At 43.0% G+C, this 25,895-nt stretch overlaps 1 protein-coding gene across 1 annotated transcript; it reads left to right on the top strand.

Moving 5' to 3' along the window:
- The first annotated feature begins 53 nt into the window (after positions 1-53).
- Positions 54-21,592, top strand: LOC102446483 (aldo-keto reductase family 1 member C3-like). Its single transcript, XM_006135475.5, has 9 exons — positions 54-351; positions 4,327-4,494; positions 6,549-6,665; positions 9,954-10,031; positions 12,919-13,041; positions 15,135-15,244; positions 15,483-15,648; positions 16,872-16,954; positions 21,307-21,592. The coding sequence occupies exons 1-9, from the start codon at positions 265-267 to the stop codon at positions 21,344-21,346; spliced, it is 972 nt and encodes a 323-aa protein (XP_006135537.3). The 5' UTR covers positions 54-264; the 3' UTR covers positions 21,347-21,592.
- The last annotated feature ends 4,303 nt before the right edge of the window (positions 21,593-25,895 follow it).

Raw genomic sequence — 25,895 nt, 5'->3', positions numbered from 1 at the left:
AATAAAGTTTGTGGAAACAGACCGATCTTTGAACTGTTGTTTAATAATGACAGTTTGTGTTCTCATAGCTTTGTCATTTTGCATTTGTCCTTTTTTCTCTTTGCCTGCTGCACAAAATTTGGCTACTCCTTCTAGTCCACATCCTAGAAAAATACAACTACAATAGAAATTCATACTGTTTTTCCTTTCTGGAGGTCTTACTGGCTCACACAGGAGTGTTCAAAGGTTCAGCCTCAGCAAAAATTGAAGAAATTCTGTAAAGAGATGGAGCTTGACAAAGACCATTGTATTAAGATGAACGATGGGAACAAAATTCCCGCAGTGGGATTTGGAACCTATTCTCCTGATGCAGTAAGTAAAGCTTTTATGGATTTCTTTTCCTTAACCTATTGGTTAACACTGTTGGGCATTCGTGTAACTATTGCCTCTATCATTCCAGAAAGGGCTGCAAGATGAGATCCCGGTACATCTAGTTTCAGTAACGATTGACAGTGTCTGAAAATTGCTTTGGGGTCTGGATTAAGTAGCATATAAGGGTGTGTCTGGACTACAGAGATTTTTCGAAAAAACTTCACCTGCATCTAGACTACAGCCGCATTCTTTTGAAAGTAAATTGAAAGATCGCAGCAGATTTTTCGATTATGGTCAACTTCATTTTACGAGGAATAATGCCTTCTTTCAAAAGCACTCTTTCGAAAAAAGGCACTATTGAATGCAAATAGTGCTTTTTCGAAAGAGAACGTCTAGAGTCTCCTTCGAAAAATCAGCTCGCGTTTTTGAAAAATCTGCTTGTAGTCTAGACGCTCTCTTTCGAAAGAGGCTTGTAGTCTAGACGTAGCCTAAATGTAAGAATATTCTTCTGTAGATAAAAGTTGTTTTTTATTATTTGAGTGAATCTGGTGTCTAAGCATGCTCCCTAGCTCAGCTCTACCAAAGCACCTGATCGACAGCACCCCGTGCCACTCACACCTTGAACCCCACCATGCATCTGTCAATCCACCTCTGTGCTGACCTCCAGTATGCAACTAATCTAATCCAGAGTCTCCATGTAACATTCTGTGCACCTTAGCACTGACCTACCGCACTACCTTTTCCAGCTTGCAGCTTATATGTCGCTGCCAGTGCTGAGCTAAATGGAAACCAGTTTACTTTAAATAGAAATGAATCCGTTATTTTTAGCCTTTGTAGTGCTGCTCAATGGTTTACTTTGAGCAGGGCCATGACAGGAAGGCAAAGGGACAACTGCACTGGGGTCCAGTGATTTACAAGATGCCAGCTGCTACCACAACAGCAGCCAAAGCTCTGGGTCCTTTAAATCACTATCAGAGCTGCGGGCAGCATGAGCCAGGCAGTGCTGAAGGGCTGGCTGGGGAAGGCTAGATCTCAGCCCCACCCCTTCCAACCAAGGCCCTGCCTCTTCTAGGGGCCTGGAGCCCGTCCCCTCCACCATCTTGCCCAGAGGCCCTGCTAGTCTGTCCAAAGTCCTGATGCTCAGGAAAGGAAAATGAGTGTATTTCCTTTTCCTCCCGTCTCACCAGTCCTGCTACCTACTGATCCCACTATAGAGAAGCTGGTCTAATGGTCAGAGCAGGGGACTTGGAGTCAAAAGACCCAATTGTGTCTCTCAGTTGCTATGTGTTTCCTTCCCCAATTTTGTAAAATGCTGATAATCCCTGAATTTCCTCCCTGGGTTCAGTTAATAGGGATACAAATGTCTAGAGCATCGAAGTGACTTGGAAGCCATGCCACACCAGGCCTCCTGCCTCCAAAGCAATGTGCTTAGGGGCTAGAGTGCTATTGGGGTGGAGAAGGCAGGCAATGGTGGGAAGAGGTGGGGCTTGGGGGACCAGCAACAGACAGGCTCCCTCCCCCGCAACATGCTGGGAGTCCTGGGCCAGATTGCACAATCACTCTGGCCAGGACTGGCCCACGGGCTGGCAGTTTGAGATGCCTGACCTTGACAGGCACTGAGAAATGGTGTTACTTTTGAAGATTTTATCCTAAAAATTTGGAATATGGCACTGAGATTCTCACAGGAAAGTGCACGATATTAATTTTTTTAAGTCCTCACTTAGTTTTTGCTCCTTATTCCTCTCCATGATTTGTTATTTAAGTCGGTCTTAATTCTTACTGTGGTTTAAAAAAGGGGGGGGGGGGGGCTCGTCTGTGAGAGACTTCTTGTGTGTGGATCTTTTTCATCTCACCTGGTATGTCTGAGCCTCTGTCACCATGACATGTTGACATATGTAGTGTCCAAGGTATAAAGGTGATGCACTGACACTAGCTTTATTGCTCAGTGACCTGGCTCCTTCCTGTGAGTCCTTCTAACCTTTGCGCAGTACTAGCAGGACTGAAATGGTCTCTCACCACCTCCTCCCTGAAGAGACTACCTCTTTAAATATGACTTTCCTACAAACTGCAATCTATATCGACTGTGTCCGTTCACTCAGGCATGTGTCTCAGCTATACTAAGGCACCTTAGGACCACCACTCTTAAGTGAGTATAATTTAAGGTTCCATCACACTGCCTGCAGGAGTGATGCAAGGGGGGAGACATTTCCCCCCCAATTTGAAGACTGTCACCTGCTTCATGCCAGGCGCTGGTGGATTGAGAGCTACTGGGAGCTGCCCAGCCAGTTCAGGCCCCTGGCTCTCCAGCTCACTGGCTGGTTGCCTGGCAGCCCTCTCTCCCCTGTTCCCTGAGTCAGCCTGTCTCTGCATGGTCAGGTGCTCCCAGGCAGGGAGGGTGCTTAATGTCTGAGCTGCACACCTACCTCTTCTTGCATCTCTCCCAAAGGAGACCAGCAATGCCCCCACAGAGCCTGGATACCATGAGATGCTTCCCAGGGCAGTCGCTCACTGGTGCCTTAGCACTCCTGGCTCTGCTACTCCTCCTCAGCTCAGAGGCAACACATGGCTGGTCACATTCCCCCACCCCTCCAAGCCTTTAAATTGTGCCCCACTCCCCATCAAGAGTTACACATCATCTCTGACTGCCAGAGTGATGAAAAGGGGCCATAATATAATGAGCATCTATATTTGTAAAGACTTAATTCTTCTATCACACTGGGTTTTACACCATTGTAACTTCATTGACTTGAATGAGAGCAAATTTAGGCCCCCAGTCTAGTTTCTCTTTCAACAATTTCTCTCCTAGTATCAACAAATCGGAATTTTTTAAAAAGGCAAATGGGAAATCAGAACTCTTCTGTTTCTGCCAATTTAGGAGCTGGCTGTCTTTACCCTTTTTCATTACTCCCCAGGAAGTTAATTTTCCCACCTTCTTAGCACTTATTTTCTTTTTCTTTTTCTTTTTTTAATCACACCTATCCCATCAGATATATCTCTTCTTTGAAGCATGGCTGGTACTGGATTCTTTTTTCAATAATTAATCTCAATAGAGTATTTAATAAAGGAAACAAAGTGTAACTAGCTGGAAGAAAGCTGAGTCATTATTAAGAACAAACGGGTTTATAGAAACTTTTGCTTCTATCGGTTTAGGAATTGACTATTTCTGCCTTTTTCTAGTACTCTCCAAGAAGTTAACTTGTCCTTCCCTTAGGTGTTGCTTATTATTGTTTTATTTTCTTTATGATGCCTGCTAGAAGAGAGATTTATCTTTTAGGAATTATGACTTCCAGTCATTAATCTCAGAGTGTCAATATGGAACTAGCTGGAAGTAAAGCTGAGTCATTATCAAAAGCCCACAGAGGTTCACAAAATCATAATTCTTATCAAAAAGTTCTAATAGCTGCCTTTGTTCCAGCTATTGATAACAGGAAGGCAATCCTGACAAACCCAAACATTTCAAACCATAGTTCAGTTTTGACAAGATCATGAGTTTGGCTTAAAAATCATAAGTTTTTTTTTAAATGATTACTTCAGCTCAGCCAGACTGGGGATTCTAATCCACAGTGTATGTTGATATCTGGTTCTGACAGTTCCTGGTTTCCAGATCCTGTCCTAAATTCCCTTTAATTCTTATAAAAAAGAATCTTCAACAACACACCAGATTCTCTGTTGCCCTGCAATTTTAAGGAATCATTTACTCCTTTGAATAGTGGGACTAACAAAAAGTGCCAAACCTGAATAGTAGCTTTTTTACACCTATATTCCATTTTCTGTGCTGTGGTGTCAATGATAACACAAGATTCTGGGCAACAGAGGACCAGGACCAGAATCCTTGAATTTCCCTCAAATTAAATTCAAAATTCTAACTGTGCCATTCCACATTGGAGTCTTTCTGATGGGCTTTAAAACTCTAGAAGACTAGCATAAACTACTCCTAATACAGAGAGATTGACACTAAACATTCTTAACTAATAGGTTCAAAAAAGTAAATGTGAGGCAGCAACAAAAGTAGCTATTGAAGTTGGCTTCCGCCACATTGATGGAGCCTTTGTCTATGGGACCGAGGAGGAGGTTGGGCGAGCGGTTCACGAGAAGATTGCAGATGGGACAGTCAAAAGAGAGGACATATTTTACACAGGAAAGGTAAGTGGGTTTTGTTTCAGTAGCAGGATTTTTATTGTACTGCTTCCTTTGCTCATTATTTTGTCTAATTTATGAAGAATGCTGTGATCTACTCTAAGCCAGTATTAAAAGGGTTGCCTCTAGGGGAGTAATATTCACAGAATTAGAAAACTACAATCTATAACAAGCTACGGGTTCGAGCAAGACTTATCTCTAAATATGTGAAAGCAAAGCTAAAACACCTACTTCATGCCCCCTTCTAAGGTTCCTGTGCACAATGATAGACTATTTCCATTCCTTTTAAAGTGTGGATTTATTTTGAAAATTGTGTAAAAATGGCACCTTCTTATTCAGATACCCTATTATCTGTGTACATTCAGAATTCTATCTACAGGGGTGGGAGAGAATTATAACTCATACGTCTAGACTACATGCCTCTGTCGCCAGAGGCATGTAGATTAGGCTACCATAGTAAAATGAAGCGGTGATTTAAATAATCGCTGCTTCATTTAAATTTACATGGCTGCCGCGCTGAGCCGACAAACAGCTGATCAGCTGTTTGTCGGCTCAGCGCGGCAGCCATGTAAATTTAAATGAAGCAGCGATTATTTAAATCACCACTTCATTTTACTATGTTGGGTAGCCTAATCTACATGCCTCTGGCAACAGAGGCATGTAGTCTAGACGTACCCCTTACAGAGACAACATGGCTAAGGGAGGGTGAAGTGGATTGTATTCTTTCTTGGGTTTCATCAACAAAATTGTCAGCTAAATTCCAACCAATTACACGTGTACTACATATTTGTTTAAAGCAAGGGATTATTACTGAAAGCTAGATTTTTTAAACAATGGGATTGAAAAGTGTCACTGAGAGCATAATTTGTTCTACAGCATCTTTACACCTTTATTGCTAGAAATGATGGACAAGAAGAAAAGAACCCACTTTGCTCCATCCTGAGTTTGAGGCACTGTCAATTAGAAATGCCCCCTTTCACTTGTAAATGGGGCACATTTGAATTGAATCACTGAGCCAATATGGAACACCAAGCTCTCATTTTGGAGAGTGACTTTTCAGAGTAGAACCATACTGTAGTGAGGGAACTGTTGACAAGAAAGGAGGAGATTCTTGGGACAAGATTCTTTCCACATTAGGACTAATGTCCATTAGAAGTGGCATTTGTCTGAACTCCCATCTTCTGGTTCCCAAAGACAGTCCAGAACTGGGTGCAGATCCTGGTCATATACCAAGAGATATCTTCTGTTCCATTCTTCCAAGGGCCTGCTCCCAAAGTCTTATTACAGAGAGAACACATTTAGCCAGAAACATCTTAATCCTTGAGAGTGGCCTACATAGAGCCCTAGTACTGACCATGTGCACTGCTGACATTCTAGCAGTATTTCAGCCTCTGACCCTGCTTCTTCAGGAAATATTCACTTCTCACTTGGTCTACATCTACACTATTATGCACTATCTACAATGTTTTTGTGCAAAAACTCACAGAGCGTCCACACCTCAAGTGCGTTTTTGCGAACATAAAATGAAAGAAAAGAGGGGTTTTTCCGGTGTAGGTATTCCTGCTTCTATGAGGAATAATTCCTTTTTGTGCAAGAGTTCCTGCGCAAAAAGGTGTTTGTGGATGGGCAACAGGGGGTTTTTGTGCAAAAACAGGAAAGAGGAAAAACCACGGGTGCCCTGGTGGCTATTCTCTGGATAGCTATCAGTGCTTTCTTTTGAGAGAGCGTCTATGCAGTGTGGATGCTCTCCTGCGCAAAAGCACATCTCTTTTTCAATGCGCTTTTGGAGTGTGGACGCTCTCTTGAGCAAGAAATTTTTGCTGAAGATCTCTTTTGCAAAAAGCTTCTTACGCAAGAAGCCTGTAGTATAGACATAGCCTCAGATGTGCAACTTTGAACACAAACACTCAAAACACGACCCTTCTGAAAAAAAGGCACAGGCAATGGTATGCCATGGCTAAGGCATATTAGAAAAGTGTTTTTTACAAAGTGTGCCTCTGGAAAAGCAGAGGAAAGAGAGAACTTCTTCAGAAAAAACAGTTGTTTTTGAATCATTACAGCTTGGGAGTACCTTTCACCGTCCTGAACTTGTCCAAAGCTGCCTGGAACAATCACTGAAGAAACTTAAATTCAGCTACCTTGATCTCTACATTATCCATACCCCCACATCTCTAAAGGTAAACATTTATTTAAAAATATACATAGGGAAACAATTGTTTGGTAATATATTCATGGGCCAGAACAGAGTTTTTCTAAAAAAGACCCATTATCCATCAAGTCATACGGTCATCCTTCATAAGTACTATAGGGTATGTCTACACTTGCCCCCTAGTTTGAACTAGGGAGGCAAATGAAGCATACCAAAAGTGCTAATGAAGCGTGGGATTTAAATAGCCCGAGTTTGATTAGCATATTCACGGCCGGTCGCCATTTTAAAATGCCGGTAGCCCAAATTAACTTGCTGCGTGTAGACGTGGTAGTCCAATCCAAAACCCTTCCCTCAAATTAACTGTTATGCATGAGGAATAACAGTTAATTTGAGGGAAGGGTTTTGGATCAGACTACCGCGTCTACACGCGGCAAGTTAATTCGGGCTACCGGCATTTTAAAATGGTGACCAGCTGCAAATATGCTAATCAAGCTTGGGATATTTAAATCCCGTGCTTCATTAGCAACTTCGGTATTCTTCATTTGCCTCCCTAGTTCGAACTAGGGGGCAAGTGTAGACATACCCATACAATGCATGTTAGAGAGGAAGGTTGTGACATAGCACGCCCTTATCCTTCATAGAAATATGTTTTTGAATTTGAATATGCCTAAATCAAATATGCTTTATGCAACATGTGGTATGTAACTTATCATTGGAGAGCTTGTAATCCCCTGAATATGTATAGTCTATGTGTGTGCATGTATCATTCCTGTACTCATGACAATGATCTATGAATAGTCTTGCCTTTCCTGTAAATCTTGTCTATGGTTGGTCCAGCGAAAACAAGTGGCCAGGTCAACTGATGCTGGAACTCATTTTGGATATGGTACTTTTCCATGGGAGTATGAAAGAGTTGAAACTGAACACAAAGGATTCCCACTTTGGGCCAGATCAACTCATAGGCAGGAAACCAAACAATAAGGCATTTGCCAGAAATGCTTACCACCTCCTGCTTACCACCAAGATAACTGTGGGAAACATCTAAGGGTGCGTCTACACTGCAGAGCTTACCTCAAAATAAGCTATGCAAATTGATTTACGTCAATTGTGTAGTTTATTTCAACATTGGGAGCATTTACACAGCACTTATTTCGAAACAGAGCACCCTTCCTCCGACTTCCCTTACTCCTCGCACAATGAGGGTTACAGGAGTCAAAGTAAGAAGTCCTCCAGCTTAACAGTATTTCAATATTATTTTGAAATAACTGCCTGCTGTGTAGATATGGACTAAGGTATTTCGAAATAATGTTGCTTTGTAGGCATACCCTAAGACTGAATGAGGGAAGGATTATGCCCTGAGTAGGAGACTGCTTAACTTGTGAGAAAACATGATTATAACTACTGTTAGGGGAAGAAATTGCATGTAACAATTTTCTTAGACTATAAAGCTTATCTGGTGTGTTTTGTTATATTTAGCTTAGTATCTTTCTTTGTCTGTTTGTTATCACTTTCAACCACTTAAATCCTCTTTTTATATTTAATAAAATAATTTTTTATTATTAAACCCTGTGTAAATAATTGTTACCACTTGAGTGCAGTGTCAAGTCCCTTTAACTGAACTTTCTCAGAGCTGAGCTGCTCTGTGTTGGAGTTGCTCTACTGTGGGCTGTGACCCAAACTCTGTTCCTTTGCTGGCGAAAAACCGGATCTTCTGGCTCAGTGAGGCTATGTCTACACTGCAGAGTTTCGGGAAAATGGCCGAAAAAAAACCCTTCACATACGTCCACACTGCAATTGTGTTCTTTCGGAAAATATCAAAAGAACAGAGGGGTTTTTCTGACATTGGTAAATGAGGAAGAAGCCTTTTTCCAAAAGAGCTCTTTCGGAAAAAGATGTGTGTGGACGAGGAAGAGGGAAGAGAAAAAAGCACAGGTGCCCTGGTGGCCATTCTGTCCATAGTAATCACAGTTTAAATGCGAGATAGCATCCATCCAGTGTGGAAGTTATCTTTCGGAAAAGCAGATGGCTTTTTCGATGCACTTTGTCAGTGTGGACGTGCTCTTTCGGAAGAAGTTTTTTCAGAAGATCTCTTCTGGGAAATCCTCTTCCGAAAGAAGCCTGCAATCTAGAGATAGCCTAAGATAGAGTGGTGGGGTCGCCAAGAAGACAGGTAGGAGGGCTCAGTGGCATGGCTAACCCATCAGGTGACAGTCTCAAGGGGGATCTCTGTGACTCAACCCATCACAAAGGTAAGAAACAAAAGAAAAGCTAATGCATGAGGCACACTCAATAATGCAATATTTGGCAAGATAGAGAGGAAACTTGTATCTCATTGGCAATTGATCTATAGTAAACATATGGGTTATACACTTTATATTTTTAATCCTTGCTATTAGTACATCACATGCTCCCTGAGTTCACTCTATGCCACTAAAACTGACAAATATACAAACTATCTTAGAAATTCTCTAAATTCAAATATGCATTTAATGATAAACAGCTAACTCTAGTTACTCTGATAACTCACCGCTAATTGATAAAAACTATCTGGGGCTACTGTGATATTTTGTGGGGTTTTTTTATTTAATCAACCATAGCCCTTTTAGTTTGTTAAGTCAAGGTTCTTTCTCTGTCAGTGAAGATATCAGTTTTGTGTCACACCTTATCAATGTTCTAGCCCTACTATCTCTAGGCACTGATTGTTTTCTGCAGGCGTGCTTTGATTTTGCAATTTCTTATGAAAGTAGTGTTTCACTGAGCTGATGAATTAATCCATATTAACATTTTATCCTTTTATTTACAAAGTTATTTCTAGGCATCTAGGGTGATCAAGGAAGACAGGATATACAACATATTTGAACTATGTTTAAGACTTTTGAGTAAAAGTGTTGTGTAAATAAAATCTCTAGCTCAATTTGACAATCTACAATGGTTGCTCTGTCCCTAGTGAAGTAGAAACTTCAGTTCAAGCTCATTTTAATTCAGGCTATATCCGTTTTGTTCTGATGCTGCTGGTGTTCTTCCATTAGGGACTTAAAAGAAAAGGAATTAATAAGATGCTTATATGGGATAACACATGGCTGTTGCATGTAAAGCAAATTTTTGGTGACTCTCCCTAACTCATCCATCTCTCCTTTACACATCCAAATGTTTCAGCTTGTGGAAAGCCAAAATGTTTAGATAAAACCATTCTATTTTTAACCAGCTTCCCTACCCTGCTCTTCCTGCTTAGAATGCCTCTCTTAGCCCCAAAATAATTAAAATCCACTTGTAAAAAAACATCAGGACTGAAGGAGAATTTACTTTTGTTTTTAAGCCTGGGCCAGATTTATCACCAATGGATGAAAATGGAAAATTAATTTTCGATGTTGTAGACTTACGTCAAACTTGGGAGGTGAGTGACTTGAATATTAAATGATACTACATCCAGTTTCCTTATTCAGCCTGCTGAATCTTATCCAAAAGATGATAGAAATATAGCCGTGTTAGTTTGGTGTAGCTGAAACAAAATACAGGACTATGTAGCACTTTAAAGACTAACAAGATGGTTTATTAGATGATGAGCTTTTGTGGGCCAGACAATGTTCAGAATTCTGGGGAGTTTTAATCATATGACATTTTTTAGATGGCTAAAAAGAATCTGATGGTTATGTATGTAGGAGGCTGGGATTGTTAGTAGGGTTGCCAGATACTTTCCAAAAAAATCCTGAACGTGGCAGGAAAAAAATTGATTGAGCAAAAAGACAGGAAGACAAAGTTGTTGAGAAAAAGAAGAAAAAAAGGACACTGTGCCTTTAAAAATCCCTGCCCCCAGCAGACACGGTCCATTTTACATTTCCAGTATTTTCTGGTTTTTTTACCAGACAGGGACCCTAATTGCTTTAGTAACAAATATAAGTTTTGGCTGCTTTTTGCTACTGTTCTTCCATAGATGACTGGTGCTGCTGAACTAAGAAGTGTTTTTTTGTGAACCATCAACAGATTCTTCTAACTAAATTCAGATCGGTTACACCTGTGTTAAGAGAATGATGTTCCTCAGGGATCACTGAGGGCATAATCTGGAGACGATGGGGCTGCAAAGGTGTCATTAAACTGTTCTTATTAGCGTTGATGCAAAAGTTGGAAAGAGTCCAGTTCAAATGGCAGAGAACAGCTGGTCCACACACAGTCTTAGTCCCATTGTACAAGCACATCTACACAGCAGGGCTAAAGCCAAAATAAGCTTCACAACTTGAGCTGCATGAATTGCATAGCTTAAACTGAAAGAGCTTATTTCATCTTTTGCCATTGTCTACATGCGGGAAATTTGACTTAGAGCACTCTTCCTCTGACTTCCCTTACTCCTCATGAAATGAGGGTTACAGGGGTCGGAATAAGGAGTCTTCCAGCTCGACATTATTTCAACATTAGGTTGAAATAACTGCTTGCTATGTAGACGCAGACTATGTTATTTTGGAATAACATCAGTTATTCCGAAATAACACTGCTTTTTAAACATAGCCTGTTTCATTTAGGGACATGATTTAGAAAAATAGTTATATTGGTACAACCCCTAATGTAGAGGCAGATCTACTTGTACTGTGGTGTTTACTCGGGGGTATTTTATTCCCTTAAATTTGGAGGAATGAATTTTCCCAATACAGGCACCTTTAAACCAGCATGATGGTCTCCATTGGAATAAGTTATATCTCTCTGACAGCAGCTCCCTGGAATGCGAAGGGGAATTTCCCTTGTCTCAGACATGCTTTTCTGGACAATTCTGTTACAATAGACATGTCAGAATGAGACAATTGTGGTGCGTATACACAGCAGGGCTTTATTCAAAATAAGCTATGCAAATTGAGCTACATCAATTGCATAGCTTATTTCTAAATAGCTTATTTAGAAATTGGGAGCGTCCACACAGCACTTATTTTTTAAATAGAGCACTCTTCCTCTGACTTCCCTTACTTCTCGTACAATGAGGGTAACAGGAGTCAGAGTAAGAAGTCCTCCACCTTGACAGTATTTTGTCATGCTTTCAAAATAACTGCCTGTTGTGTAGATGCAGATTAAGTTATTTCAAAATAAGACTAATTATTTCAAAATAATGTGGCTGTGTAGACGTACCCTTAGAGTGGTACAACAACTCTGCATAGAACAGCCTTTCATAAGTGTTCAGGGCTTCTAGTTAAGTGAACTATATTTTCACTTGTAAATGGAGCAGATTTTATGGGGCAACCACTGAAAGACAACCAACAATAAGCCACAAAATGCCATTTTTTCACAGAATCACTTTGCAGAGCTGAACCACATTTTGCCAATGTCATTTTCAGGGACAGAATTATGATGTGGGCCTTAGGTGTGATGTTTTCCACAGAGGAGGAATGAAATATTCTTCCCTGGAGTCAGACAAAATGAAAACTTCATTGATCCCTAATTCTTTAGCTAATGCTCTTTGAGCAGCTCAGGATTGCAGCCTATTAGTAGGGCAACCTACTGAAGAGCTAGGTTCAAACTCTGTCCACACTTCCCCACGCCATAAAGTCCATCACTTAGGTTAATCCCATTGCTGCTTTTCTCTAAAGAGAGGCCAGAAATTAAATATAAAGCTGCACCAAGTCAGGCAGAGCTTTGCAGAAAGTTAACACAGTGTCTCTTCAAATTGTCCTTGGACAATGGTTCCCAACCTCTGGTCCATGGGTCCCTGGTGGTCCGCGATGTTACTGTAGGCGGTCCATGGAAATCTGGAAGCTGAGAGGCTGAGTGCCAGGAGCCAGCAAGTCCCACAGCCATGCCATTTCCGGAGCAGGCTGAGGGACGTGGCTCGGGAAGCACATGCAGGCTGCAGGCACAGCTATATTGTTTGAGGGATCTGTAAAATTATAATAGATTGAAAAGGGGGTCTGTATGCTGGAAAAGGTTGGGAGCCACTGTCCTTGGAAATAATTGTCCCTCATTTACATGAGTACTAATGTAACACCCTCATTCAAATGGAAAAAAGCTAAAACTTTTTTCTGTTTGAGACTCACTGGTCTGCTTTCAACTGGGGAAGAAAATGCCTTTATTCAACTGTGGCTTCCACAAATACACATGTTGCCTAAGTGAATGGCTAGAAAATGACTGTCTCTAAATCAGAATTTTGTAATAGAACAGATCAAACTTCTCTTCCCTATCTGCATAAGAATATTTTGGTGGAATCATTTTATATTGAGTGAGCTCAGTTGAGCGTAATTTTTAATGTGTGTGGAAATTATACTGCCAGTTGTGATAATGGAACTGGCCGTTGTTGTTTTGGCCAGGCCATGGAGGCATGTAAAGACGCAGGCTTGGTGAAGTCAATTGGGGTGTCCAACTTCAACATCAGACAGCTGGAAATGATCCTGAACAAACCCGGGCTCAAGTACAAACCTGTTCTCAACCAGGTAAAACTCTGACCTTAGGACGGAGACCTAAAAGTGCTTAGGTAGAAGCAATTCAGAACTTGTAGCCTATGCAGAGTTTTGTTTTTAGGGGAAGGAACTCAGTGCTCAAAGGGATGAGAAACTCCAGCATGTCTTTCTCAGTAGAAGCTAATGCCCAGCCCTTCTTTTAACTCAAACGGGAAACTTCCTTATTCTTCCAGTTCCAGTAGAAAACAGTTAGACCCTGATATTAAAATCTTTGGAATTTGTGGGTTTAGGGACCACCTGATGTTACAGGCAAAGGCCATTAGCAGCTATAGATTCAGATGTAGTTCTGGGGGAGAAAAACATAGTTCTATGTTTGCTCCCATCACTGAAATCATGACAAGCTTATGCAAATCAGGAAAAAACAGAGTAGAAAATTCCAGAAAGCAAACAGTGTTTGAGAAGGGCAAGAGAAAGAAAGACTCTGACACTTCCCTGTACATCCAGAGTTATTCCCCTGCTGTGAGAATAAACTTTTAGAGTGCCAGCATCTCTCTGTTTGAGATGTGAGAATGTTGGGTTTTTTTAACCAGGTTAGCCAAATTCATACTTAGAAATGTGGCTTTCAATCAGTAGTCTCAGAGAGAGGTGATTCAGATGGATCATGTTATTTTCCAATCCCCTTGCCTACCCTTCATGTAGATACCCAGATGTATTCTGTTCCTGCTGAATCAAGTGGTGGGGGGTGGAAATGACTTGTATGTGATGAGGAAAATAGCACAGGATATGCATAGAAATCCATAGTCAGTTGTTGAGAGTAATTTTGCTCCTCAACTAGGTTTTTTTTCCCAAAAAAAGTAATATAGCACAAGTTCTGCACTGAGGATAATATATAGGTGGAAGGTAATTTTGAAGTTTTAAATCTAGATGGTTTTAAAGTGCATTATAAAAATATGCAATTGAAAAAAATGTGTTCTCTGGCGAGAATCACATAAGGACACCTAAAAAATGATTGAACTGAAGTTTGAATTCCCTTATCCAACCTCAAAATCATTTTTTGAGACTAAGAATGAGAAATTTTTGGAGAAAAACCAAAGACCCCTTTTGAAGAAGTTTTCAGCCACTGAAAATAAGTTCTGGAAGGAGAGAGTCATTAATCCACAAATACAGTTACATCTCATCCTGGTACAGATCTCTAGTACATGCATTAGTAATTCTCCCTCTTTCTACACCCAATACCTAACTAATTACCATAGTTTTAATTGCCACTGTAGTTAGTCCAATTCATTATCTTGATCCATATCCCAGCTAGATAACAATACACAATGGTCCAAATTCTGCATCTAAACCACTTACTGAGAACACAGTGGGACTAAACACATGGGCTACGTCTACACTGGCCCCTCTTCCGGAAGGGGCATGTAAATTTCAGCAGTCGTCGTAGGGAAATCCGCGGGGGATTTAAATATCCCCCGCGGCATTTAAATAAAAATGTCCGCCGCTTTTTTCCGGCTTTTAAAAAAGCCGGAAAAGAGCGTCTAGACTGGTCCCGATCCTCCGGAAAAAGTGCCCTTTTCCGGAGGCTCTTATTCTTACTTCAAAGTAAGAATAAGAGCCTCCGGAAAAGGGCACTTTTTCCGGAGGATCGGGACCAGTCTAGACGCTCTTTTCCGGCTTTTTTAAAAGCCGGAAAAAAGCGGCGGACATTTTTATTTAAATGCCGCGGGGGATATTTAAATCCCCCGCGGATTTCCCTACGACGACTGCTGAAATTTACATGCCCCTTCCGGAAGAGGGGCCAGTGTAGACGTAGCCATGAGGAATGCAAGCATGCTGTGGCCCTCACTATAAATTTTTATTAAGCGTGTCCTCACTCAGTATGTCTTGGCTCCTGTCCTCTACCACATAAACTATTGTTTGGGATTTCTTATAAATTAAATTGCACCCCATTGTCACTTGAATCTCCAGGCTGTATTTTAATGCAAGCCTGGATTTGCATTAAAATATTTGTGATATTTTCACATTGTGAATCCTGTTGACATAACATCTGCTGTCTCTTTTTTCCAACTCCTGCTGCTGCTGCTCAAATGATCTGAAATCTCAATTTTGTGTTGGGGGTGATTCTGCAGGTTGAATGTCACCCTTACCTCAACCAAAGCAAACTGCTGGCCTTCTGCAAATCCAATGGTATCCTCCTTGAAGCCAATTGTGCTCTGGGCTCGCAGCGAGACAAGATGTGGTAAGGAAAGAAACTGGGCCTTGCTCCCAGGATTAGAACCTCAGTAATGGGTCGGAGGGAGGGGAAGTGCCCTCTTTCTTCCAAATACCTGATAGTTAAAGAGTTATACAATAAATACAAGAGCTGGAAAAGACCTAGAACATGATCTTCAGGTTGTACCGGTATTGTCCTCACTTGGCTGTGGTGACTGCATTCCTGATCCCAGAAATGTCCCCTGTTTTGTCTGTTTCCCCTGTAGGATCGATCTAAGCACCCCAGTTCTGCTGGATGACCCTGTATTGGGCGCAATTGCAAAAAAATACAACCGAAGTCCTGCTCTAATAGCTCTGCGTTACCAGCTGCAGCGCGGTATCGTGGTCCTCTTTAAGAGCTTCACCAGAGAGCGTATTGAAGAAAACTTCCAGGTAAAACAAGAGTGTAGAGAGAAGAGAATGAGGGGCACCCTTTCCTTAACTCTTAAAGGAGACCACATTGAGAGCTGAGAAATATTGTGCCTTGTACATTGCACTATTTCAGAGTCCTGCCCAAGAACTATCAGCCATTTTTCAGTGCAGTTCTAAGGCAGGTTCTCTATTCTTGGAGAATCCTTTTGCCACTTTAATATTTGAGCTGTTTAATTTGGCACCCCTTAGAGAACAAATAATAATAGCAGATGAAAAAAAACCTGGAGTTTGTGTATCCCAAAGGCAATATTTTGAGAGAGCAACTGATTTGTAGAGTCCTTTCCCAGAGGCTACGTCTAGACTACGCGAGATTTTCGAAAGAGGATATGCAAATTCCCGTGGAATGACAAACTGTGTAAACCTCATTTTTTAAGGAAAAGCAGCTTGTCAACAAATGGGAGGGTTCGCCGACAAAACCGCATCTCGATTATTTTCACTTTCCAAAGCTCTGATTTCGAAAGTGCCGCTTTCAAAAGTGACCATGAAAGATTAAATGGAAATTTCTGCTAAATTTGCATATCCTCTTTTGAAAGTCTAGCATAGTTTAGATGTACCCAGAATGACTACAGCTCTCTTCTTGACATCCAATTGGATAAGGGCCCCATCTGAGCTTTGGAAAAACAAATGATCTTCCCGAGGGAGAGTGCCCCTTTTCTGCTTTCACCCCTCTTGCCTAGACAACTGATTATCCCCAAGCCTTGCTCTGTCCTCCCCTGCCCATTTTTGCCCAGCATCATAAAAAACTTTTCTAGGTAAATCAGCTTCCTATGGGATTTCTTGCTCTATTTCCCATACCCAAGGAGCAAACCGTACAATATCAAACTGACTGATTCTAGATTAAAGGAAAGAAGAAAACAGAGAACATCTCCAGAAGAGAGCACAGAGCGTGTCTTCTCTGTAACATGCCCTTTACGTTCAAAGTGGTAGCTGCCTCTGCAGACAACAAATTGCTAGAAGTTTAAAGGTAAAATTCACAGAAAAGGAAATCGCAGCAGTTACATAGCTACATACTCTTTATTCTGAAATATCTAATATATAGTCGAAAGAACAGGCCCAGATGAATATACATCTTATTTACCTTTCACTAATATAAGGTTTGTGCTTTTGTAAATGCACATACTCATGCTTAGAAGAACCATTCTCTTCAGGAGTCACCCAACATTTAATTCTATCTTCTGCGTCAGGTTTTTGACTTCCAGCTTTCTGGGGAGGACATGAAAAACATCGATGGGCTGAACAAAAACCTTCGCTACCTGAACTTAACACAGTGAGTCACAATGCTTTATACTTTAGAGCTCTGTGGAGAGGCAGGAGAAAGGCTCCAGTGGTCCAGAAAGAAACAAAATTTCGTGTTATACTGACCCCCGTAATAACAAAGGATGTACTTAGGATCATAGGTATTAGGACTGGAATGGAGTCCTAGAGTTTAAGGCCAGAAGGGACCACCAGAACTGTTAGTCTGATCTTCTGGATATCACGTTACCATCACCACACAGCACCCTCCTGCTGAACCCAACAACTAAAACTAGAACAAAGCATCACAGCCCTCAGGAGATTAAAGGTGCATCTACACTGCATCCATAGCTTGAAATAAGCTATGCAATTTGAGCTACGCAAATTGCGTAGCTTACTTCTAATGTATTTCAAAATAGCTTATTTGAAAATTTAGCACTGTCTACACAGTGCCACATTTCAAAATAGAGTGCTACTCCAAAACGTCCCTTAATCCTTGTGCAACAAGGTTTACCGAGACCTCAGTATAACGAGCCCATTATTTCAAAAATAGCTATTTCGAAATAGCAGGTTTGTTTAAAAGACACAAAATAGCTATTTTGGGATACTAGAAGCATCCTGAAATAGCACTGAAGTGTATATGTACCCTGAGACACACATTGGGTGAGGCAGTGTATTCCATTGGACCAACTTCTGTTGCTAAAGAGCAAGCTTTCACAGAAAACTCTTCTTCACGGCTGGGAAACTGTCACAACTAAATACAAGGAATAGATATTTTTAGCATAAGCAGTTAACAATTTAAGTTGAAGTGGTTAACATGCCTCCAGTCATATAGGGGCAGGAGGAAGAGAAAAGAGGGGAAGGCTGCTCTGAGAGGAGGGGTTATTAGAAGATTATAGAGTGGCTTTATGGGTTATTATAACCATCTCTTTTTAGTCCATGATTTTTAGTGACGAGCAAAGATATGAACTTAAGCTCCAGGACTCAACTTTTGAAAGTATTGTGCAGATTTTTTTTTTAATTTTTTTGAGGATAATTTGGGCAACCACTCAGGAGACATTAAAGTGCTGCCCAGCTGATTAGCAGAGCACCTATAGGTAGGTTTTGTTTCAGTGGTGGTGCACATTTGCACATGCCTCAGCCACACAGAAAAAATCATTCTGCACATGAATGGAAAAAATTCACAAACAGATGGAAAAAATTAAAGGGAACATTGATGATGACTGATAAGTCAGAGACTCAGGGTATGTCTACACTAGCTCGTTAGTTCGAGCTAGGTAGGCAAATGAGGGCAACCGTGGTTGCAAATGAAGCCCGGGATTTAAATATCCCGGGCTTCATTTTCATGTTCCTGGGCGCCGCCATTTTTAAATTCCCCTTAGTCCGAACTCTGTGCCCACGGCTACACGCAGCACGGAGTAGGTAGTTCGAATTAGGATCTCTAATTAGAGGTTGTGTGGTGGTTGTTACAGAGGGCATTTATTGCACTGGATGAAGTTTACTATATGTTGTGATGGGTGTTTGTAGGATCCATGGATCTTGAAAGGGATGGTGTAGGGAGTATTGATCGCTGTAGTAGTTGAGATATGTCTGCAGATTTTGCATCTGTTGTTTTGGCAGGGTCTGGTGCTGCCTGGGGTTTGTATGTCCTAGTCTGTGGAAGGAAGGGGAGGAGAGTGAAGTCAAAAAGATGGAATTCACTTCCTCAGAGCAAGCTCCCTACAGACCAGAGCCTGTTCCACTCACCAGCACAAGCTGGTCCAATGGAAGATGTCACATCATCCACCTTGTCTCTCCCATACCCTGTGATGACAATATTGCACACACGAGACAGTGCACACATCTCCATCTCCTCTATTCACTGTCCATGAAACATCATTTTTAGGAGACTAGAAAATTATGTTCCATGGATAGCGAATAGGGGAGCTCAAGAAGAGCAGTGCCCGAGGCCACAATGACAGGAAAATAGACCTGGTGGGGTCACTTATTCAATCCCCAGGAGTGTGGCAGAGTGATTCAATGGACCAAATGCTGCTCTTGGTTATTCTGATAAAAATCCATGGGACATTACCACTGCTAAGTCCCTCTGGATGTACTGGAAGCAGAATTTTGCCCATTATCCCTACACCTTGCTAGTAGTTAGATTGCTTGTTTGGCCTTGCTGAAGCTTACAGGTAAAATCACCATTTCCCTTGGATGTTGTCTAATCATCCTACTGGTTACAAACATTCCAGTGTTTTGGAAATTCTAGGATCAGTCCAGGGCCCCTCTCCAGGGAATTTGTTGGGATCCTGTGACATAAAGCATAAGCAGGGGCGGCCCCTCCATATAGGAGAACTAGGTGGTCGCCTAGGGCGCCAAGTTCAATGGGGCGCCAAATGGTGGTGCAATATCATTGAGGGGTTTGGAGGTGGGGAAGCCGATTGCATGGTTCGCCTAGGGCGCCAGTTGCTGGCAGCTAGTCTAGGCCACCCCTGACATAAGGATCTCCCTAATGGTATGGAACCCACAGAGCAAGGTCCTGTGCCACATGCTCCAAGATGCTGCCATTGGGGAAGGGCTGATGGCATTTCTGGGTAGGGTTGCCAACTTCTTACTCTCAGAAAACCAAATACCTTTGCCCTGTCCCTTCTCCCAGGCCCAGCCTCCACTCAATCCATATTGCTCCCCACCTCCCCCCACTATTATTCACTGGGCAGGCTTGGGGGTTGGAGAGTGGGAAGTGGTGACATCTCTGGTTGGAGTGTAGGCTCCATGGTGGGGCCAAAAATTAGGAGTTGAGGGGGAGGGCTCTGGGCTGAGGCAGTGGGCTGGGATCCGTGAGGGTGTGAGGGCTCCAGCTGGGGATGCAGGCTCTGAGGTAGGGCCAGGGATGAGGTATTTGGGGCATAGGAGGGGGCTCCAGGCTGGAATTGAAGAATCTAGAGGCTGGGAGGGTTGTCAGCTCTGGGGCGGCGGGAGGGGAGACTCATCTGGCGGTGCGAGATCTGGGGTGGGGCGGGCGATAAAGGTGTTGGGTAGCAATGGGAGCTTCAGGCTACAAAAGGGTCCACAAAGTGAAAGGGAGATCGGGGCTGGGACAGGGGGTTGAGGCATGGGAGGGCTCTGAGGTGCAGGCTCTGAGGAGCACTTACCTCAAGTAGCTCCCAGAAGCAGCAGCACGTCCTTCCTGCACCTTCTAGGCCTCTGTGAAGCCAGGTGGCTCTGTACACTGCCCCATCTGCAGGCACCACCCCCAGCTTTCATTGGCCATGATTCCCAGCCAATGGGAGCTGCAGAGTCAGCACTTGGGGGCAGAGCCCTCTGGTTTCCCCTTTGTTAAGGAACCAGACAGGGGATATGACTTTGCTTCCATGAGCCAGAGCAGGCAGGGAGCAGTGTGCCCTGTAAGCTGTGTGCTTGTGCAGTTGCTCAGGAGAGATCCACACACCACCCAGCTGATTAACAGAATGCCCTCAGCTAGGCTGTTTATTTCACACAGACCTCAGTGCGTGTAAAAAATGTATCCCGTGCGCACATGGAAAAAATCTGCACATAGATGGAAAGGATTAAAGGGAACATTGGCAGGAAGCCTGCCTTAGTCCTGCTGCGACCCCCCCAGCTGGACTTTAATGGCCCAGTGAGTGTTGCTGACTGGAGCCATGAAAGTCTCTTTTTTGCCAGGAGTTCTGGTTGAAAACCAGACACCTGACAACCCCTATGGGAGAGGGTTTACTCCTGAAATCTCCAGCTAACAGAGAGCACCTTGGGGATTAGCTGAAGGATCAGAGAGTTGCACATTTCTCCTTTGTGGATACATCCCTAGCTCTGCGCAGAGTCACTGGGCACACCTGACAGCTGAACTCTCAGAACCCTCGCAACCCTGATCTTCACAAAAATTTGGATCTAGAGTAAATAGACTTTGATGTGGGCAGCCTTTATCTCTGCAACAGGGTAAACAAAAACAGCCAAAGTTTGTATTCAGAGCAGGATCTCAACTTTACTGTTTGGGCCTATGTGCATTTTTAAAACTATTTTCCCAGCTTCATCACAGCCCAGTATTACTTGTTCTAGATTCACTGTTTACTGAGAATAACAATCTCTCATAAAAGCCTTCTGCCCTTGGCAGTTACAGACAGTTGTGCCCCATTCAGTCATGTTTTCTTTGAGCTTTATTAACTTCCAAGGGAACACAGGCATTAGTTATAAACTCTGTTGTAAGATCAGCTCAATAGACACTATACATCAGAGCGCTCATGTGCTTGGGTAGTACTGTGAGGGGCCTAAAGAAACCCCTACAGTCGATGGATAGCATTGCAAGTCTGCTCCTTGAGATTCCTGTTTTGCACTCAGAAGTCTTGGGAATGCACTTACATGGGGATAGTTAATAAATGTTTTCTTTTTTAGGCTTGAGGACCACCCTCAGTTTCCATTTAGAGATGAATAATAGAAAGAATCTTCTCAGTGTGCCTGAGTTTATTTCACATGTAAGGAATCAGACGTACATTTCTTCTCCTTACCCCCGCTCCAGTGATTAGTCCTAGGAAGCACTCGGTTCTGGAAACCCTCCTTCTGCTGGTGATATCAGGAGATCTACCCTGTATTTTAAATGGAAGTTCTAAACAACCCAGTCTCGGAATGGAATGGTTTTTGATGGCTAATTGGGAAAAAATAAAGGTGTCTGTGTAATGTACTTAGTGAATCTAGTCTCTGGTTTTTGATAATTGTTGTTTCTTTACTTCATTCTCAGAGCCAGCAGACAATAGCCCCTTAGACTTGCTCTGTGTGAGGTGCGATAGGCCTCCAAAGTGTGGTTGACTAAACGGGTTTGAAAAATGATGGAGTCTGTCCATGTTAAATCCTCAGTCCCAAAGCTGCAGAAATATTTGCTACAGTAGCACCCTCTAATCCCTCTTAAGACAAACACGCACACACTTCCGATTTCCTTTTGGTTTTTCTAAACTCCAAGACTACATTTCCCAGCATACAGTTCTGGATCTCACAGCACCACAGTCAGCTTTGCCCAGTATTCTGTCGGCAGTGGGGAATGAGAGCAAAACCATTTCATGCTGGTAATGGCCTCTTCCATCTCTAGTAATAGCTGCTGCTGCTGCTCTCTGGCACGTTGAAGTGAAGCAGGAACCAGCTGATGGATCTGCATAGTGAAGGGATGGGCAATAGGTTACGAGGAGTAACGGTAGTTCGAATTAGGATCTCTAATTCGAACTACCTACTCCGGGCCGTGTGTAGCCGTGGGCACAGAGTTCGGACTAAGGGCGAATTTAAAAATGGCAGCGCCCGGGAACATGCAAATGAAGCCCGGGATATTTAAATCCCGGGCTTCATTTGCAACTCCGGTTGCCCTAATTACCCTAACTAGCTCAAACTAACGAGTTAGTGTAGACATACTCGGACAAAGTATTGAGGCAGGAGAGAGCTCAGAGTAGAGGACTGAGGTGCAGGAGAGTTATGGGGTCTGAGAGAATTAAGGAAAGGGTTGTGTGGTTGTGTAGGCTTCCAGACCACCCTCAATTTCCATTTAAAAATGAATAATGGAAAGAATCCTTTTTGTGTTTCTGAGTCTATTTCACATGTAAGGAATCAGATGTACATCCCCATTTCATCTTCTTACACTTATTCTACTGATAAGTCCTAGAGAAGCTCTCAGTTCTAGAAACCCAGCTTTTAGGGTGGAATATTGGGGTGCAGGTCCAGGGAGGGGTAAAGGTGCACGAGAGGTTTCTAATCTGGGGTAGCGGTAAAGAAGGGGGTGCAGAGTCTGGGGGGAGCTGTGCTCACTCCTGGAATAGTGGCTGATCCATCAGCTACATTCCCTGTCTGTTCTTGTCCAAGCCATCAGCCTTCATGCAGGGGGCACAGAGCAACCTCCACAGGAAAGCTAGGAATCCTACCAGTCATTTTGCACTAGGATTTTTCTTCCACTCCAAAGAAGGGTCAAGTCTTTAGCTTTAAATGAAGAAATGCAGCTTCTCAGTAAGTGCAAATCACCGCAGCTCCATTGAGGTCAATGGGTGTGTTGCTCCCCTTACTTCCACCCTTTTCCCGCTCCCCTGCATCACACCCATGTAACTGAGATGGGCATTTGACTCCACTGGCATTATGCTAATTTAAACCAGCTCATGAATAGGCCCAGAATATTTTAAAATGCTGCAAACAATGTGTACAATAGAGATACATAAAATACAGCCATGAGCTATGGTAGGGAATGTTTCACTGCTCCACTATTGCTTCAGGCATGTTGAGAGCCAATTCTCTGTCAAAATGGAGCTGTGCCAAAGGACACCAGCTGTGGATCTGTCACAAGGACAGACTAAAGGCCTTCTTGAGGTCCCTTCCAGCATGACATCTCTATGACTCTATGAAGCAAAAAGACCTTGAAATGAAATATCCTGGACAAGGAGAACTGTTCAGAAAGATAGCCTGGAACATATTACTAAGACGACAGCTCTCTTGTTTATTCATTGCTCTAGGACTACTTTATGCATGTTAAGTAGGGTTCCTGCTGCAGAAGCTCAGGCCAAAAGAGACGAAGGAGGCTTGAAACAGCTTTTGCTCCTCTTAATCCAAGCCGTTCTCAGAGCTGGATGGGTCACTGCTATATTTTAGGCAGCTCTAGAGGCCTCACCCAGAAATAGCAGTCTCTTTAGGCTGGTCTTTGGATTACAGCACCATGGACTACTGCCCTGCCTCTTACACACTGCTCCCTTTCCCCACATGCCCTGACAGCATGCTAGTGAGGGGTGCTCAGAGGACAGCCTAGCACTGCCTCTCACAGAGCCTGCACCAGGGGAATCCTCACCCAGGAAGAACCAAGTCTCTGAGGGCCACTTGACCCCACTCTGGGTCTTTAATCCAGCAGAAAGGGGTTGGTATGAGAGTCAGGCTCTCGCTATTCTCCATTCCTGGAATACAAACCTGGAATTCCTGCCTTTGCCAGTGAAAGCTATACGGAGGATGGCTTGGGGAATGTGCTTGTTAACGTCCCAGTTTAGAGCTGTATTTCCCCAGTGATGTGATGAACTGCTTGAGTGCCAAAGAGACAGCGAATGTCAAAGCGAGTACTTTGCCCCCTTTGCAGTGTTAGGGAAGAGGAAACCTTAATGCCTCTTTTCAGCTCTTTTCCCAGCAGTAATTGGATTAAATATTAGCCCCTCACACACAGCCCCTCTGAGCATGTGCATCACAAAAAACTACTAATCTTTGACCCTTATATTAAGCAATGCTGAACATTTATGTTGTTTGCATGAAGTTTGGTGCTGTATAGGGAAAAGAGTGACTGACAGCACTAAGGTCTAGGTAGTGATGGTGGGATTTTATGCTGTTCTCCTCAAAGATCTCCATCCAAACGGAATACTTTCTTCATTTCTAACAATGGGCCTCATGCAGGTCTGCAATTCGCTTTAGTTCTGACTTGCGTTCTGGTTAGCTGTTCCATTCGTGGGCCCACAGGCCTGTCTGCAACATACCTTAGTCCTGACCTGCTGTTCGCTTTGCTAAACCAGTTCTCTCCCCACTTACCTGTCAATTGTTCCGTGCTGGGTTTAATCTACTGTGGTATTTGAAAAGAAAAGGAGGCCACATAGTTTGTCTTTATGTTAATTGGTTCAGCTGCATTGCCATGGTTGAGTATCACAGCCTGCATATTACTGATAAATTTTTGTGGTATTGGACTGCCTTACCATTGGTTCCAGGCTGTGCCTTGGTCAAGCATTGTGTAGTTGCTGACATGCCACAGTGTCTCCACATAAAACACTATCATGCATAGGCTCTTCCTTGGATAACTGCCTCTACTTCCTTCTCTTTTCATGACTCCTGTCCATGACTCAAGTCCTTCGGCGATCAGCGAGTGACAATGGGGGCAGGCTTGTGCTGCTGAAAGCCTCTCGTCACAATCTGGCATGGAGGTAGCAGCTGAAAGACACTTGGGGTGCGTCTAGACTGGCAAGATTTTGTGCAAAAGCAACTGCTTTTGCACAAAATCTTGCCGCCTGTCTACACTGGCCGTGAGTATTTGCGCAAGAACACTGACTTTGTACTGTACAAAATCAGTGGTTCTTGTGCAAATACTCTGACACTCCCGCTCAGGGATAAGCCCTCTTGTGCAAGTATTCTTGCACAAGAGGGCCAGTGTAGACAGCCAAGTTAATTTCTTGTGCAAGAAAGTCCGATGGCTAAAATGGCCATCGGAGCTTTCTTGCGCAAGAGAGCGTCTACACTGGCACGGATGCTTTTGCACAAAAGCAAATCTTTTGCACAAAGGCACATGCCAGTATAGATGCTCTCTTGCGCAAATACTTTTAATGGAAAAACTTTTCCATTAAAAGTATTTGCGCAAAATCATGCCAGTCTAGACGCACCCTTGGATGAGACAGAAGTGTGCCCTGGCTGCTATAGCTGTGACTAAGCAGCCCTATTTAGGATCCACTCTGCTCACCTGAATGAGGAGGGTGCTAAGAAAGATGCCCTAAAATAGTCTGTCTCAACCCAAGCTGCCTGGTAACTGCGGCCAGAGGGAACACCTTTCAATTCACAGGAGCCACAATAAGAAGAGAAAAACATTTACACTTAGATTTGGATCCTGGAATGTTAGGAAACTGATGGACGTGACAGGTCTGACTGGCCTGAGCGCTGAACAGCTCTCGTTGCCCGAGAACTGAGGAGATTTAACATCAACGTCATTGCATTGAGTGAGACCTGACTAGCTGGTGAGGGTCAGATTAAAGAAATCGGTGGTGTCTATACCTTCGTTTGAAGAGGTAAACATGAAGGTGAGCACCGCATGCATGGAGTTGGCTGTGTTATTAAGAATAGCCTAATGTGTAGCCTCAGTGAACACCCTGTTGGTGTCAGCCAACATCTACTGACACTGCGTCTTAGGCTGGCTAACAACCAGTTCGCGACAATGATCAGCACTTACGCTCCCAACCTACAAGCCGACAAAGATACCAAGGAATGCTTCTATACACACCTCAATA

Source organism: Pelodiscus sinensis, chromosome 1, assembly GCF_052426305.1.
Source record: "Pelodiscus sinensis isolate ZL-2025 chromosome 1, ASM5242630v1, whole genome shotgun sequence".
Classification (NCBI taxonomy): Eukaryota; Metazoa; Chordata; order Testudines; family Trionychidae; genus Pelodiscus; species Pelodiscus sinensis.
Note: the sequence above shows the minus strand (reverse complement) of the source record. Positions and strands in the feature narration are given on the sequence as shown.

What these genes read in the sequence shown, in the direction of transcription:
- LOC102446483 (XM_006135475.5), top strand. Translation starts at nt 265, where the DNA reads ATGGAGCTTGACAAAGACCATTGTATTAAGATGAACGATGGGAACAAA. An exon ending in ACATATTTTACACAGGAAAG is followed by an intron (nt 4,495 to 6,548) that starts GTAAGTGGGTTT and finishes GAATCATTACAG; the next exon opens with CTTGGGAGTACCTTTCACCG. An exon ending in TCGCAGCGAGACAAGATGTG is followed by an intron (nt 15,245 to 15,482) that starts GTAAGGAAAGAA and finishes TTTCCCCTGTAG; the next exon opens with GATCGATCTAAGCACCCCAG.